This window comes from Tursiops truncatus, chromosome 3 (assembly GCF_011762595.2).
Source record: "Tursiops truncatus isolate mTurTru1 chromosome 3, mTurTru1.mat.Y, whole genome shotgun sequence".
In the NCBI taxonomy this organism is placed as follows: Eukaryota; Metazoa; Chordata; class Mammalia; order Artiodactyla; family Delphinidae; genus Tursiops; species Tursiops truncatus.
The window spans coordinates 62,527,966-62,541,762 of NC_047036.1; the positions used below are offsets into that span (position 1 = coordinate 62,527,966).

The following is a 13,797-nucleotide window of genomic DNA, read 5'->3' on the forward strand; positions in this document are numbered from 1 at the left end:
TTTCATGTAAATCTGTAGCATACGATTATTGTACTTTCTAGTCTTTAAGGTCTCTTTTTAGCTCTGAAGTCTATGATCAGAAGATTCAGATTTCATGATATTGTTTAAACCAATCCGGGCAAAATCATGTTCTTTAATTCATCAGAAAGCACTTAAGAAACAGAGTTTAAGTCAAGAGTTATGTGTCCTTTTTTTGCTCAGACTAGTTTAAAGAGTACAATAATACTTAGAATCTTCTGGCCACAGTCTTCAGATTTGAAAGAGACTTTTGAGACTATCTAGGTACACCCCCCTTCCGCTCTACCATGCCCCATTCCTTCCCTTCCAAAAGGAAAAATCAGGAATTCTACAGATGTAAAAGAATCTTTTAAGATCCTAATTATTTGGCTTATGCTGCTTCGATATTCCGGATGAAAAACCAGAGGTAGCTTACTTGATTGATATTTTGCTGTGTAGGTATATGTTAAGATTAAAATTTAATTTATCAAATTGAATTAGATTTTGAGTCTTTCAAGTTTCACTTATATTAAAACACATTTCATGTATTTATAGGAAATTTGTATTGCAAAACACAATGAAAAATTCCAACAGCGCCTTCGGAGTGAAGATGAATATAGAACCCACCACACAGTACAACTAGTAAGTTTGCACTCTGAAAGACTTAGAATAAAACTTCGAATTTTACATATCTCAAAGTGAATAAAATCTGTAGAGAATAAGAAAATGTTATAGCTAGATGTTAGCATTAAGTCACTGTTCAGCCATTCCTCAGTGTCCATGGGGAAATTGGTTCCAGGACACCTGCCCTTCCAACTCCTCCAACCTCCCCACCAAAATCTGTGGATGCTCCAGTCCCTTATATAAAATAGCCTAGTACTTGCATGTAACTTGTGCACATCCTCCTGTATTCTTCATCTCTAGATTACATGTAATACCTTATATAATGTAAATGCTATGTAAGTAGTTGCCAGTAGGCAAATTCTTCGAGTTTTGCTTTTTGGAACCTTCTGTGGTTTTTTTGCCCCCTGAGTATTTTCAATCCGAGGTTGTTTGAACCCAAGGATGTGGAACCCACAGGTTCAGAGGCCCAGTTGTGTATATCCTTCCTTATAGCACAGCTTCCTCTACCAGTGCAGTACCGCACAAGAGTGGTATATTTGTTACAGTCTGAACCAACATTGGCACATCATTACCACCCAAAGTCCACAGTTCATCCTTTGTTCTGTACATTCTATTGTTTTTGCTAAATATATAATGATATGAATCCACCATTATAGTATCATACAGAATATTTTCACTGCCCTAAAGATTCCCTGTGCTCCACCTTTTCATACCCCTCTCTCCACAAACTCATGGCAACCACTGATCTTTTGTTTTGCCTTTCCCCCTAACATTTAATTGGAACCCTATATGTTGCTGTTTCATATTGGTTTATGTAACTTGTAATTTGCACTTAAGGTTCCTCTTTGTATTTGCATGGCATGGTAGATTATTTCTTAGCACTGAACAATATTCCATTGTCTGGATATACCACAGTTTATTTGTCCATTCACCTGGTGAAGACATCTTGCTTCCAAGTTTTGACACTTAAGAATAAAGCTGATAATATGGGAAGGTTTTTGTGTGCACGTTAAGTTTTCAGCTCTTTTGGGTAAAATAGCAAAGAGCGTGATTGCTGGATCTTATGGGAAGAGTATGCTTACCTTGTAGGAAACTGCCAAACTGTCTTCCAAAGTGGCTGCACCATTTTATGTTCTCACTAGCAATGAATTTAGAGTTCCGTGTGCTCCACATCCTCCATTTAATGTTGTCAGTGTTTTGGAATTTAGCCATTCTAATAAGTGTGTAGTGGTACCTCATAGTTGTTTTAGTTTGCAGTTCCCTGATGGTGTAGGATGTTGGGCATGTTCTCACAAGGCTTATCTACCAGCTGTACCTCTTCTTTAGTAAGTGTTAGATATTTTGTTCATTTTTAATAAGGTTATTTATTTTCTTATTGTGGATAATAGCCCCTTTCAGATATATCTGTTGCAAATACTTGCTCCTAATCTGTGGCTTGCCTTTTCATTCTTTGGCATTATCTCAAAGAGCAGTGTTTTCTTTTTTGTTTTAATATTATTTTTTTTATACAGCAGGTTCTTACAAGTCATCTGTTTTATACATATTAGTGTATATATGTCAATCCCAATCTCCCAATTCATCCCCCCCACGTGCCGCTTTCCTCGCTTGGTGTCCATACGTTTGTTCTTTACACCTATGTCTCTGTTTTTGCCTTGCAAACTGGTTCATCTGTACCATTTTTCTAGATTCCACATATATGCGTTAATATACGATATTTGTTTTTCTCTTTCTGACTTACCACTCTGTATGACAGTCTCTAGGTACATCGGCATCTCTACAAATGACCCAATTTCGTTCTTTTTTATGGCTAATAGTTCCTTGTATATATATACCACAACTTCTTTTTTTTTTTAACATCTTTATTGGAGTATAATTGCTTTACAATGGTGTGTTAGTTTCTGCTTTATAACAAAGTGAATCAGTTATACATATACATATGTTCCCATATCTCTTCCCTCTTGCATCTCCCTCCCTCCCACCCTCCCTATCCCACCCGTCTAGGTGGTCACAAACCACCTAGCTGACCTCCCTGTGCTATGCGGCTGCTTCCCACTAGCTATCTATTTTACGTTTGGTAGTGTATATATGTCCATACCACTCTCTCACTTCGTCCCAGCTTACCCTTCCCCCTCCCCATGTCCTCAACTCCATGTTCTAGTAGGTCTGTGTCTTTATTGGTGTCTTACCCCTAGGTTCTTCATGCATTTTTTTTTCTTAGATTCCTTCTATATGTGTTAGCATATAGTATTTGTTTTTCTCTTTCTGACTTACTTCACTCTGTATGACAGACTCTAGGTCCATCCACCTCACCACAAATAACTCAATTGCATTTCTTTTTAATGGCTGAGTAATATTCCATTGTATATATGTACCACAACTTCTTTATCCATTCATCTGTCGATGGGCATTTAGGCTGCTTCCATGACCTGGCTGTTGTAAATAGTGCTGCAATGAATATTGGGGTGCATGTGCTTTTTTGAATTATGGTTTTCTCTGGGTATATGCCCAGTATATGCTGGGTCATATGGTAATTCTATTTTTAGTTTCTTAAGGAACCTCCATACTGTTCTCCATAGTGGCTGTATCCATTTACATTCCCACCAGCAGTGTAAGAGGGTTTCCTTTTCTCCACACCCTCTCCAGCATTTGTTGTTTGTAGATTTTCTGATGATGCCCATTCTAACTGGTGTGAGGTGATACCTCATTGTAGTTTTGATTTGCATTTCTTTAATAATTAGTGATGTTGAGCAGCTTTTCATGTGCGTCTTGGCCATCTGTATGTCTTCTTTGGAGAGATGTCTGTTTAGGTCTTCTGCTCCCCCCCCCCTTTTTTTTTTTTTTGCGGTACACGGGCCTCTCACTGTTGTGGCCTCTCCTGTTGCAGAGCACAGGCTCTGGACACGCAGGCTCAGCGGCCATGGCTCACGGGCCCAGCCGCTCCGCGGCATGTGGGATCCTCACGGACAGGGGCATGAACCCATGTCTCCTGCATCGGCAGGTGGACTCTCAATCACTGCGCCACCAGGGAAGCCCTGCCCATTTTTTGATTGGGTTTGTTTTTTTAATATTGAGCTGCATGAACTACTTGTATATTTTGAAGATTAATCCTTTGTCCGTTGATTTGTTTGCAAATATTTTCTCCCATTCTGAGGGTTGTCTTTTCATCTTGTTTGTAGTTTCCTTTGCCGTGCAAAAGCTTTGAAGTTTCATTAGGTCCCATTTGTTTATTTTTGTTTTTATTTCCATTACTCTAGGAGGTGGGTCAAAAAAGATCTTGCTGTGATTTTTGTCAAAGGGTGTTCTTCCTATGTTTTCCTCTAGTAGTTTTATAGTGTCTGGTCTTACATTTAGGTCTTTAATCCATTTTGAGTTTATTTTTGTGTATGGTGTCAGAGAGTGTTCTAATTTCATTCTTCTACATGTAGCTGTCCAGTTTTCCCAGGACCACTTAAGAGGCTGTCTTTTCTCCAATGTATATCCTTACCTCCTTTGTCATAGATTAGTTGACCATAGGTGCGTGGGTTTATCACTGGGCTTTCTGTCCTGTTCCATTGATATATATATCTGTTTTTGTGCCAGTACCATATTGTCTTGATTACTGTACCTTTGTAGTATAGTCTGAAGTCAGGGAGTCTGATTCCTCCAGCTCCGTTTTCTCCCCTCAAGATTGCTTTGGCTATTTGGGGTCTTTTGTGTCTCCATACATTTTAAGATTTTTTTGTTCTATTTCTGTAAAAAGTGCCATTGGTAATTTGATAGGGATTGCGCTGAATCTGTAGATTGCTTTGGGTAGTATAGTCATTTTCACAATATTGATTCTTCCAATCCACGAACATGATATATCTCTCCATCTGTTTGTGTCATCTTTGATTTCTTTCATCAGTGTCTTATAGTTTCCTGAGTACAGGTCTTTTACTTCTTAGGTAAGTTTATTCCTAGGTGTTTTATTCTTTTTGTTGCAGTGGTGAATGGGATTGTTTCCTTAATTTCTCTTTCTGATCTTTTGTTGTTAGCATATAGGAATGCAAGAGATTTCTGTGCATTAATTTTGTATCCTGCAACTTTATACCATATTCATTGATTAGCTCTAGTAGTCTTCTGGTGGCATCTTTAGGATTCTTTATGTATAGTATCATGTCATCTGCAAACAGTGACAGTTTTACTTCTTCTTTTCCAGTTTGTATTCCTTTTATTTCTTTTTCTTCTCTGATTGCTGTGGCTAGGACTTCCAAAACTATGTTGAATAATAGTGGTGAGAGTGGACATCCTTGTCTCATTCCTGATGTTAGAGGAAATGCTTTCAGTTTTTCACCGTTGAGAATGATGTTTGTTGCGGGTTTGTCATATATGGCCTTTCTTATGTTGAGGTAGGTTCCCTCTATGCCCACTTTCTGGAGAATTTTTATCATAAAATGGTGTTGAGTTTTGTCAGAAGCTTTTTCTGCATCTGTTGAGATGATCATATACTTTTTATTCTTCCATTTGTTAATATGGTGTATCACATTGATTGACTTGTGTATATTGGAGAATCCTTGCATCCTGGGGATAAATCCCACTTGATCATGGTGTATGATCCTTTTAATTTGTTGTTGGATTCTGTTTGCTGGTATTTTGTTGAGGACTTTTGCATCTATATTCATCAGTGATATTGGTCTGTAATTTTCTTTTTTTGTAGTATCTTCGTCTGGTTTTGGTATCAGGGTGGTGGTGGCCTTGTAGAATGCGTTTGGGAGTGTTCCTTCCTCTGCAATTTTTTGGAAGAGTTTGAAAAGGATGGGTGTTAGCTCTTCTCTAAATATTTGATAGAATTCACCTGTGAAGCCATCTGGTCCTGGACTTTTGTTTGTTGGAAGATTTTTAATCACAGTTTCAATTTCATTGGTTGTGATTGGTCTGTTCATATTTTCTATTTCTTCCTTGTTCAGTCTTGGAAGGTTATACCTTTCTAAGAATTTGTCCATTTCTTCCAGGTTGTCTGTTTTGTTGGCATAGAGTTCCTTGTAGTAGTCTCCTAGGATGCTTTGTATTTCTGTGGTGTCTGTTGTAACTTCTCCTTTTTCATTTCTAATTTTATTGATTTGAGTCCTCTCTTTTTCTTGATGAGTCTGGCTAAAGGCTTATCAATTTTGTTTATCTTCTCAAAGAACCAGCTTTTAGTTTTATTGATCTTTGCTATTGTTTTCTTTGTTTCTGTTTCATTTATTTCTGATCTGATCTTTATGATTTCTTTCCTTCTACTAACTTTGGGTTTGTTTGTTCTTCTTTCTCTAGGTGTAAGGTTAGATTGTTTGACATTTTTCTTGTTTCTTAAGTTAGGATTGTATTGCTATAAACTTCCCTCTTAGAACTGCTTTTACTGCATCCCATAGGTTTTGGATCATTGCGTTTTCATTGTCATTTGTCCCTAGGTATTTTTTGATTTCCTGTTGACTTCTTCAGTGATCTCTTGGTTATTTAGTAACGTATTGTTTAGCCTCCATGTGTTTGTGTTTTTTACGGTTTTTTCCCTGTAATTTATTTCTAATCTCATAGCATTGTGGTCGGAAACGATGCTTGATATGATTTCAGTTTTCTTATATTTACCAAGGCTTGATTTGTGACCCAAGATGTGATCTGTCCTGGAGCGTGTTCTGTATACACTTGAGAAGAAAGTGTAATCTGTTATCAGATGGAACGTCCTATAAATATCAATTAAATCTATCTGGTCTGTTGTGTCATTTAAAGCTTGTGTTTCCTTATTAAGTTTCTGTCTGGATGCTCTGTCCATTGGTGTAAGTGAGGTGTTAAAGTCCCCCACTGTTGTTGTGTTACTGTTGATTTCCTCTTTTATAGCTGTTAGCATTTTCCTTATGTATTGAGGTGTTCCTATGTTGGGTGCATATATATTTATAATTGTTATATCTTCTTTTTGGATTGATCCCTTGATCATTATGTAGTGTCCTTCCTTGTCTCTTGTAATAGTCTTTATTTTAAAGTCTATTTTATCTGATATGAGTATTGCTGCTCCAGCTTTCTTTTGATTTCCATTTGCATGGTATATCTTTTTCCATCCCCTCACTTTCAGTCTGTATGTGTCCCTAGGTCTGAAGTGGGTCTCTTGTAGACAGCATATATATGGGTCTTGTCTTTGTATCCATTCAGCCAGCCTATGTCTTTTGGTTGGAGCATTTAATCCATTCACATTTAAGGTAATTATCGATACGTATGTTCATATTACCATTTTCTTAATTGTTTTGGGTTCGTTTTATAGGTCCTTTTCTTGTTTTTCCCACTTAGAGACGTTCCTTTAGCATTTTTTGCAGAGCTGGTTTGGTGGTGCTAGATTCTCTTAGCTTTTGTTTGTCTGTAAAGCTTTTGATTTCTCCATCACATCTGAATGAGATCTTTTCTGGGTAGAGTAATCTTGGGTTGTAGGTTCTTCCCTTTCATTACTTTAAATATATCATGCCACTCCCTCTGGCCTGTAGGGTTTCTGCTGAGAAATCAGCTGTTAAGCTTATGGGATTCCCTTGTATGTTATTTGTCGTTTTTCCCTTGTATCTTTTAATAATTTTTCTTTGTCTTTAATTTTTGTCAATTTGATTACTATGTGTCTCGGCGTGTTTTTCCTTGGATTTATCCTGCGTGGGACTCGTTGTGCTTCCTGGACTTGGGTGGCTGTTTCCTTTCCCATGTTAGGGAAGTTTTCGACTATGATCTCTTCAAATATTTCGTCGGGTTCTTTCTCTCTCTCTCCTCCTTCTGGGACCCCTATAATGAGAATGTTGGTGCATTTAATGTTGTCCCAGAGGTCTCTTAGGCTGTCTTCATTTCTTTTCATTCTTTTTTCTTTATTCTGTTCTGTGGCAGTGAATTCTACCATTCTGTCTCCCAAGTCACTTATCCATTCTTCTCCCTCAGTTACTCTGCTATTGATTCCTTCTAGTGTATTTTTCATTTCAGTTTTTGTATTCTCTGTTTGTTCTTTAATTCTTCTAGGTCTTCATTAAATATTTGTTGCATCTTCTCGATCTTTGCCTCCATTCTTTTTCCGAGGTCCTGGATCATCTTCACTATCATTATTCTGAATTCTTTTTCTGGGAGGTTGCCTATCTCCACTTCATTTAGTTGATTTTCCGGGGTTTTATCTTGTTCCTTCATCTGGTACATAGCCCTCTGCCTTTTCATTTTGTGTATCTTCTGTGAATGTGGTTTTCGTTCCACAGGCTGCAGGATTATAGTTCTTCTTGCTTCTGCTGTCTGCCCTCTCGATAATTGATATGTTAATAGTATTGAGTCTTCCTATACATGAACAAGGAATATGTCTTTATTTAGTTCTTCTTTGGTTTCTTTTCTAAGAGTTATAGCTTGCTTCATTGATCTTGTTCACATTTTATTAGATTTATACCTAAATTTATCTATCTGCTTTTTGGGGTGTGGTAATGTAAATAGTTTTGTAGGGGTAATACAAAAGGTTCATAATTCCAGTGTTTCATTGCTGTTACATTAGAAAGCAGTTGGCTTTTATATGTCATCCCTGTACCTTGCAGTCTTGTTATAATTGTGTATTAGTTCTAGTAGCTTTTTTGGTGGTTCTTTGAGATTTTCTACATAGACAATCAGGTCTTATGCAAATAAAGGCAGTTTAGTTATTTTGTAGCAGTCTGTATACCTTTTATTTGCTCTTCTTATTGTGTCAGCTAGGATTTCCAGTAGGGTGTTGAAAAAGAGTGGTGAGGGCTTCCCTGGTGGCGCAGTGGTTGAGAGTCCGCCTGCCGATGCAGGGGATACGGGTTCGTGCCCCAGTCCAGGAAGATCCCACATGCCGCGGAACGACTGGGCCCGTGAGCCATGGCTGCTGAGCCTGCACGTCTGGAGCCTGTTATTCTGCAACTGGAGAGGCCACGGCAGTGAGAGGCCCGTGTACCGCCAAAAAAAAAAAAGAAAAAGAGTGATAAGAGGAGACTTCTTTGTCTTTTCCTGGTCTTAAGAAGGCTTCTAATTTGTTGTGATTAAGAATGACGTTAGCTGCTGTAGGGGTTTTGATGTTATCCTTCAAGCTCATTTCGGCACATATTAGCTAAAACTCTTGAATTTAAACACGTAAGAGTAGCCAAACTACCCGTAAACTGTAAGATTCATCTGAAACCAACAGCAAATTTATTGTATTTTTATTGTTCAGTACCGTTTTCATGGGCCAGGAACTGCTCTGTAAGGAAAGTCAGACTGTGGGCCAGCTTAAGAGTTAAATGAATAAGAATGCCTCCTACTCTCACCATCGGCACCTGCGCTGTCAGCTTGTGATTAAACTCCACACTTAGAATGCGTTCCTTATTGTGTGAAGATTTTGGATTCTGATAAAATGCCAATATTTTTATGGATGGAGGAACTAATTAGCCTTTTAGAATGAATGAGTATCAAATCCTTTCTCAGAGTTTTACGTGGCAAAGTTGAGTAAAAAGAGGAAATTGATATTTGGGGGAATCTGAAAGATGAATGTCATTTGCCTTATAATTTTGCCTACTGCCGACTTTGGGTGGAATACCTCACTGTAGGAGAATGAATCCATTAATCATCAATTCTTAACATGCAAAGCTAGAGGAAAATGAAAGTTGGCTTAGATCAAATCTGGTTTAAACCACCTTTATCACACACACAAGTGTACAGCTCATAAGTTTTAATTTTCACTAGATGAACATATGCATACAGCTAGCACCAGCTTGTTAAACAATGTTAACAGAAACTCAAAGCCCCTTGTGTCACCATCTAGCATCATCTAGTAAGTATTCCCTACCCACCCTCCACCACCCCCTGCCCCCGCCCGTCACAAAAGGGTAAATTATCTTCGTTAAATAACTTTCCGCTAGCTAGCCAGAGGGGGCCTGTTACTCACTAGGCTCTTAAATACAATACTGTGCTCTATGAAAAGTCCATACAAACCCATCAGTTCATGCCTGAACATGTCTGAAACTTTCTCTTTCCATTTGGGATCTTTTAGATAATAGTATGATCTGACTCTGGTTATACCAGCTGACAGACCAGCAAAATGATTGATCAGTTTTATTTCTGAACTGCACATTCAGCTATTTGTATATTATGTTTAGAGATGCAGATTCACAGTTTGAAAATGCTGAATATCTCTTAGACAACTAATTTCTTCCTCAAGTACTAAGCACTATATTCATTCGATAATACACTCTAAGTATAGAAAAATCTCGTCGTCTCTGAGCCAGTGCCACTCGATAGGCCTTAGAAGACCCTTTGTCCCTGAGTATCCCATGGCATGTATCCCAGCGTGGGAAAGTACAAGCTCACTCCCAATTCCAGGTGGTTACCAGTTGTAAATATGAGATTTTTTCAGTTCCTTCCTTTTGTTGGCTCAGCTGTGTGAATGGAACTGAGTATGCAGTAGGGGTGAGGAGTTGGGATAAATTCTTGCCTCACTGTGTCCTTGAGCCATTCTGGGCTTTCCTCTATAAAGGACAGAATCCACATGGGACCTTTATTTCTTTTAATGAAGAGCTCAGGTCATATCTTCTTTAATTTCCCATCTGGAAACCTTTAGGATTATATATAGCAATCTGGGATTGTTACTGAGAGATGCATGACTTTTTATCTACTAATAAGTGGCCTTTCCGACTCTCTTAAGACTCCCCAAGTGAGAGCTCTCTAAAGGGAAAAGGTCTTCTTGACCTGCCATAAGAAGAGACGGAAGAATGTTCATGTTTACTCACCCTTGGCACCCCCCTGCACCCTGACCATAAGTTCCATGGGCTGATTTATATACAAAGGATTCAACCCACCTCACCAAGAGAAAGTGGAACCAATCTGTATTGTGTGTGATAGTTACATCTCTCTGGGGACGTGGTTGGCCATCGTGGCACTCTTCAGTGCATTCCCTAATTGGTAACTACCTGTCACCTGACCCTCAGCAGTGAGGTTGTCAGAAGCACTACTCCCACTCTTTATCCTCCTGCCAAGAATTCCGCTTTCTTTCCTTTAGAAAGAGCAATTCGTATTTAACTTGGCCAACATTGGGTGGGTGGTGATACTGTTAATCCAGTTTGGGAATACAAAATCAAAGAGGTTTGGGATTGGGGAATGGGAAGGAAAAAAATTGAATGAGGTATTAAAACACACACTTAGATTTGTGGCAAGAGGAACAGGTTCAGTAATAGTAGACATTATCTACAGAACATCAGGCTTAACCCATATATAATACCTAAATTACTGACCAAGTGGTTATTTTTTGTTTTTAAGGTCAGCTATTTGAGTTAGCAGAATATAGCAGTTACAAGTATTGCATAATAAAATTGATCAAGCCAGAACCCCAAAGATGAAACATTTTTCAGTTCAGAGAAAATATTTACAGAGTAAACGTCTTTTAATTGGTAGGTCATGCAGAAAGTGAAACAACAATATAATTTCAATTAAAACTGATAGTGTTTCATGCCACAGAACATTGCTTAATACATCATTCTTTGGAGTAATCCAGCTTACATATTGGGAGAACTCTCTTTTTTTCTATTAATGATAAAATATAATGGGACACATCGTAATGGAATTACTTTTTTTTTTTTTTTTTTTTTTACACCAGAAAAGAGAAAAATTACATGATGAAGAAGAAAGAAAAAGTGCCTGGGTTAGCCAAGAAAGACAGAGAACACTGGATAGACTTCGAACCTTTAAACAGGTAGTAAAAGTATGGTCAATTTATTATTTTTCATTGCTTTTTAAACAGAGGTACATATATACTCCTATTGTAAGATTTCTTTTATGAGAAAAACTTGATTTTCCCTTTATTATCTAGAAAACAATTTTAGTTATGGCAGTCCTTGGCTTACCACTTCAGTGATAGAAGAGGAATGGTCAGGGCCTCTGGGAAGCCTGGATTCATTAGTTCACAACTGACTATCCATTTTAAGCATCAACTTGTTATTAATTCTGTGTACATCAACACTGTGGTGTAATAATATGACCAGTGGCAGAATTAGAGGGTGGATCAACACACGTGAGAAATGCTTCAGCAGTTCTCTTGCCAGGCTTATCCATGACTCTGGACACTGATATCACAGCAGCTAAGCATTTCCTTGGAATGTGCTTAAACTAGGTAGTTCTGGTTCTCAGCAGCACTCAAGAGCCTTACTTCTACTCTTTATTCTGAGGGGTCTCCTTACAGGTGAAGGGAGCTTTTGATCAAGTGAAAGAGTGGGGGTGGGTGGGAATGGGGTCCTTAACACAAGGATAAGCTTTGTGTTAAGAAAATGTTGTCTGCCAAATGCATTAATGCTAGGTTTTACCATAGTAAAAGAATGAGAGTTCTGTGTATCAGTACTCCAAAAAATTTTATTCATTCTCCTTCTATTTTATCATAAAATGCATATATTGTTTTCAGAGCTTTAAAAAAATGCCATGTTACCCTTTGAAGAACATTAATGTTTTAATTTTTTATCTGTAAGCATTTGAAAATACATGTAGGAATCTAAGAATCTAAGAATAGTTTTTTAGCTTTCTGCCTATCAATAGCATATATATATTTGACATCATTTGTTTTTTATTTACACTGCTACTATTTTCCCATTTAAATTAGTACTTTTTATTCACTAAGGATCTTTCTTTAATCATGTGGTAATTCTGAACAGTTGACCTCTTAAGTGGATAAGAGGGGAGAAGGATTTGATGATAAGCAAATAATAAAGAATTTGGTGATAATTATTTGTAAGGTATTACATTTTGGTATTTTGGTTTTCAGTATATTTTCCCTGAAAAATCATAAAAGCTCTAAAATAAAATCTTGCATTGGAGGGAGAAAATAAACAGCCATTTGTTCATAAATTGTAATCTAACCAGTTATAATAACTTCTGATTTCTTAGAGATACCCAGGCCAGGTCATACTTAAATCAACCAGATTGCGACTGGCTCACGCAAGAAGAAGAAGTGCAGCCAGTCCCGTGTCCTGTGAAGACCAGTGTGACCCTCTGCCAGGAGCGCTACAGGTAGAAGAGAAAAGTGAGGGAGTGGAGGAAGGAAGGGGCAAGCTCGGGTCATCACAGACAACAGAAGCCCAAAGCCTCACACAGCTTGAAGACAATTCATCAGCACAACTTGAAGCTACTTCGTTACCTCCCGGTGGTGTTACCTCTGAACCGCCTCCCGCCGCATCTCCTCCACTTCTGAGTAAGATTGACCCTAAACCAGGTTCTGCCACAGCAGATCCACTCCCCCCACCTCTTCCTCCGGCACCTCCCCCGCCACCTCCTCCTCCCCCACCACCACCGCCTCTGCCTGTCGGTAAGGACGGCGCCCCAGAGACACTGGAGGAAGGTCTGCCTAGAGTGGAGGGGAACGAGAAGAGGATCCCAGAGTCAGCTAGTACCCCCTCAGCACACCTCTTCGACAGCAGCCAGCTCGTCAGTGCCAGGAAGAAGCTCAAAAAGACTGCTGAAGGTTTGCAGAGGAAGAGAGGTGAGTTAAAAAAAGATTTTTGAGTTCATCTGTTGACTGAGGCATGTAGTTAAAGGACTGTTTATTTCCTAGGATATTACAAAGCTTTAAACATTTTATTTTTGGACATTATTTGATAGCAAACAGGTTTTCAGGGTCTCAGCATGGCAGAATTCTTACCAACCCATGTTTGCACATGTGTACAGACACAAATATGGACCTGCTTGAGCTCTTAGCGATGCTTTTTAAATTATATCTTTTACTTGATCTATTTGGTAACATGTATTATGTGGCTCCTTTTGTGTTACAATATGATTTGAAATCTCAGAAATACAAGAAAAGGGAAGCTGTCTGGTCAGGAGAACATTGGCAACACCATGTAACATTTGGCTACATATTTATTGAGGACCCTGGCATATCTTTTATAAAGAAGCAAAGAAGAATAGGGAGTAATATGTATAATTTATTGCATGTCAGATATGCCTTAATAAAGATCTTATTGAAACAGCAAATAATTTTGTCCTTTAGGAGCTTTAGCATTCACGGAGAGAACATTTTATTTGTATATTACATTTTAATCTGAGAGACCATCCTATAAAATATTTCTTACCATAGCCCAAGTAGAATTTCATATGTAAAGCAGTTATTTAAAAAAAAAAAACACACACACACAGTCACCATAATGAACCAGAATTTAATTTTTTAAAATTAAATGTGCAGTCCAGTCACTGTCTGGATTTGATTGGACTTTT

The 13,797-nt window shown here is 38.2% G+C and overlaps 1 protein-coding gene across 2 annotated transcripts in view; it reads left to right on the top strand.

The window, feature by feature from the left end:
• JMY (junction mediating and regulatory protein, p53 cofactor) overlaps positions 1 to 13,797 on the top strand; it is a 74,204-nt gene that overhangs the window by 50,799 nt on the left and 9,608 nt on the right. Inside the window, exons 7-9 of one of the 2 annotated variants that reach the window (XM_019929781.3) lie at positions 553 to 639; positions 11,198 to 11,302; positions 12,475 to 13,066. In XM_019929781.3, the coding sequence (XP_019785340.2) occupies positions 553 to 639; positions 11,198 to 11,302; positions 12,475 to 13,066 (784 nt within the window). The remainder of the gene's footprint in view (positions 1 to 552; positions 640 to 11,197; positions 11,303 to 12,474; positions 13,067 to 13,797) is intronic. The other variant, XM_019929782.3, reaches the window with a different exon arrangement.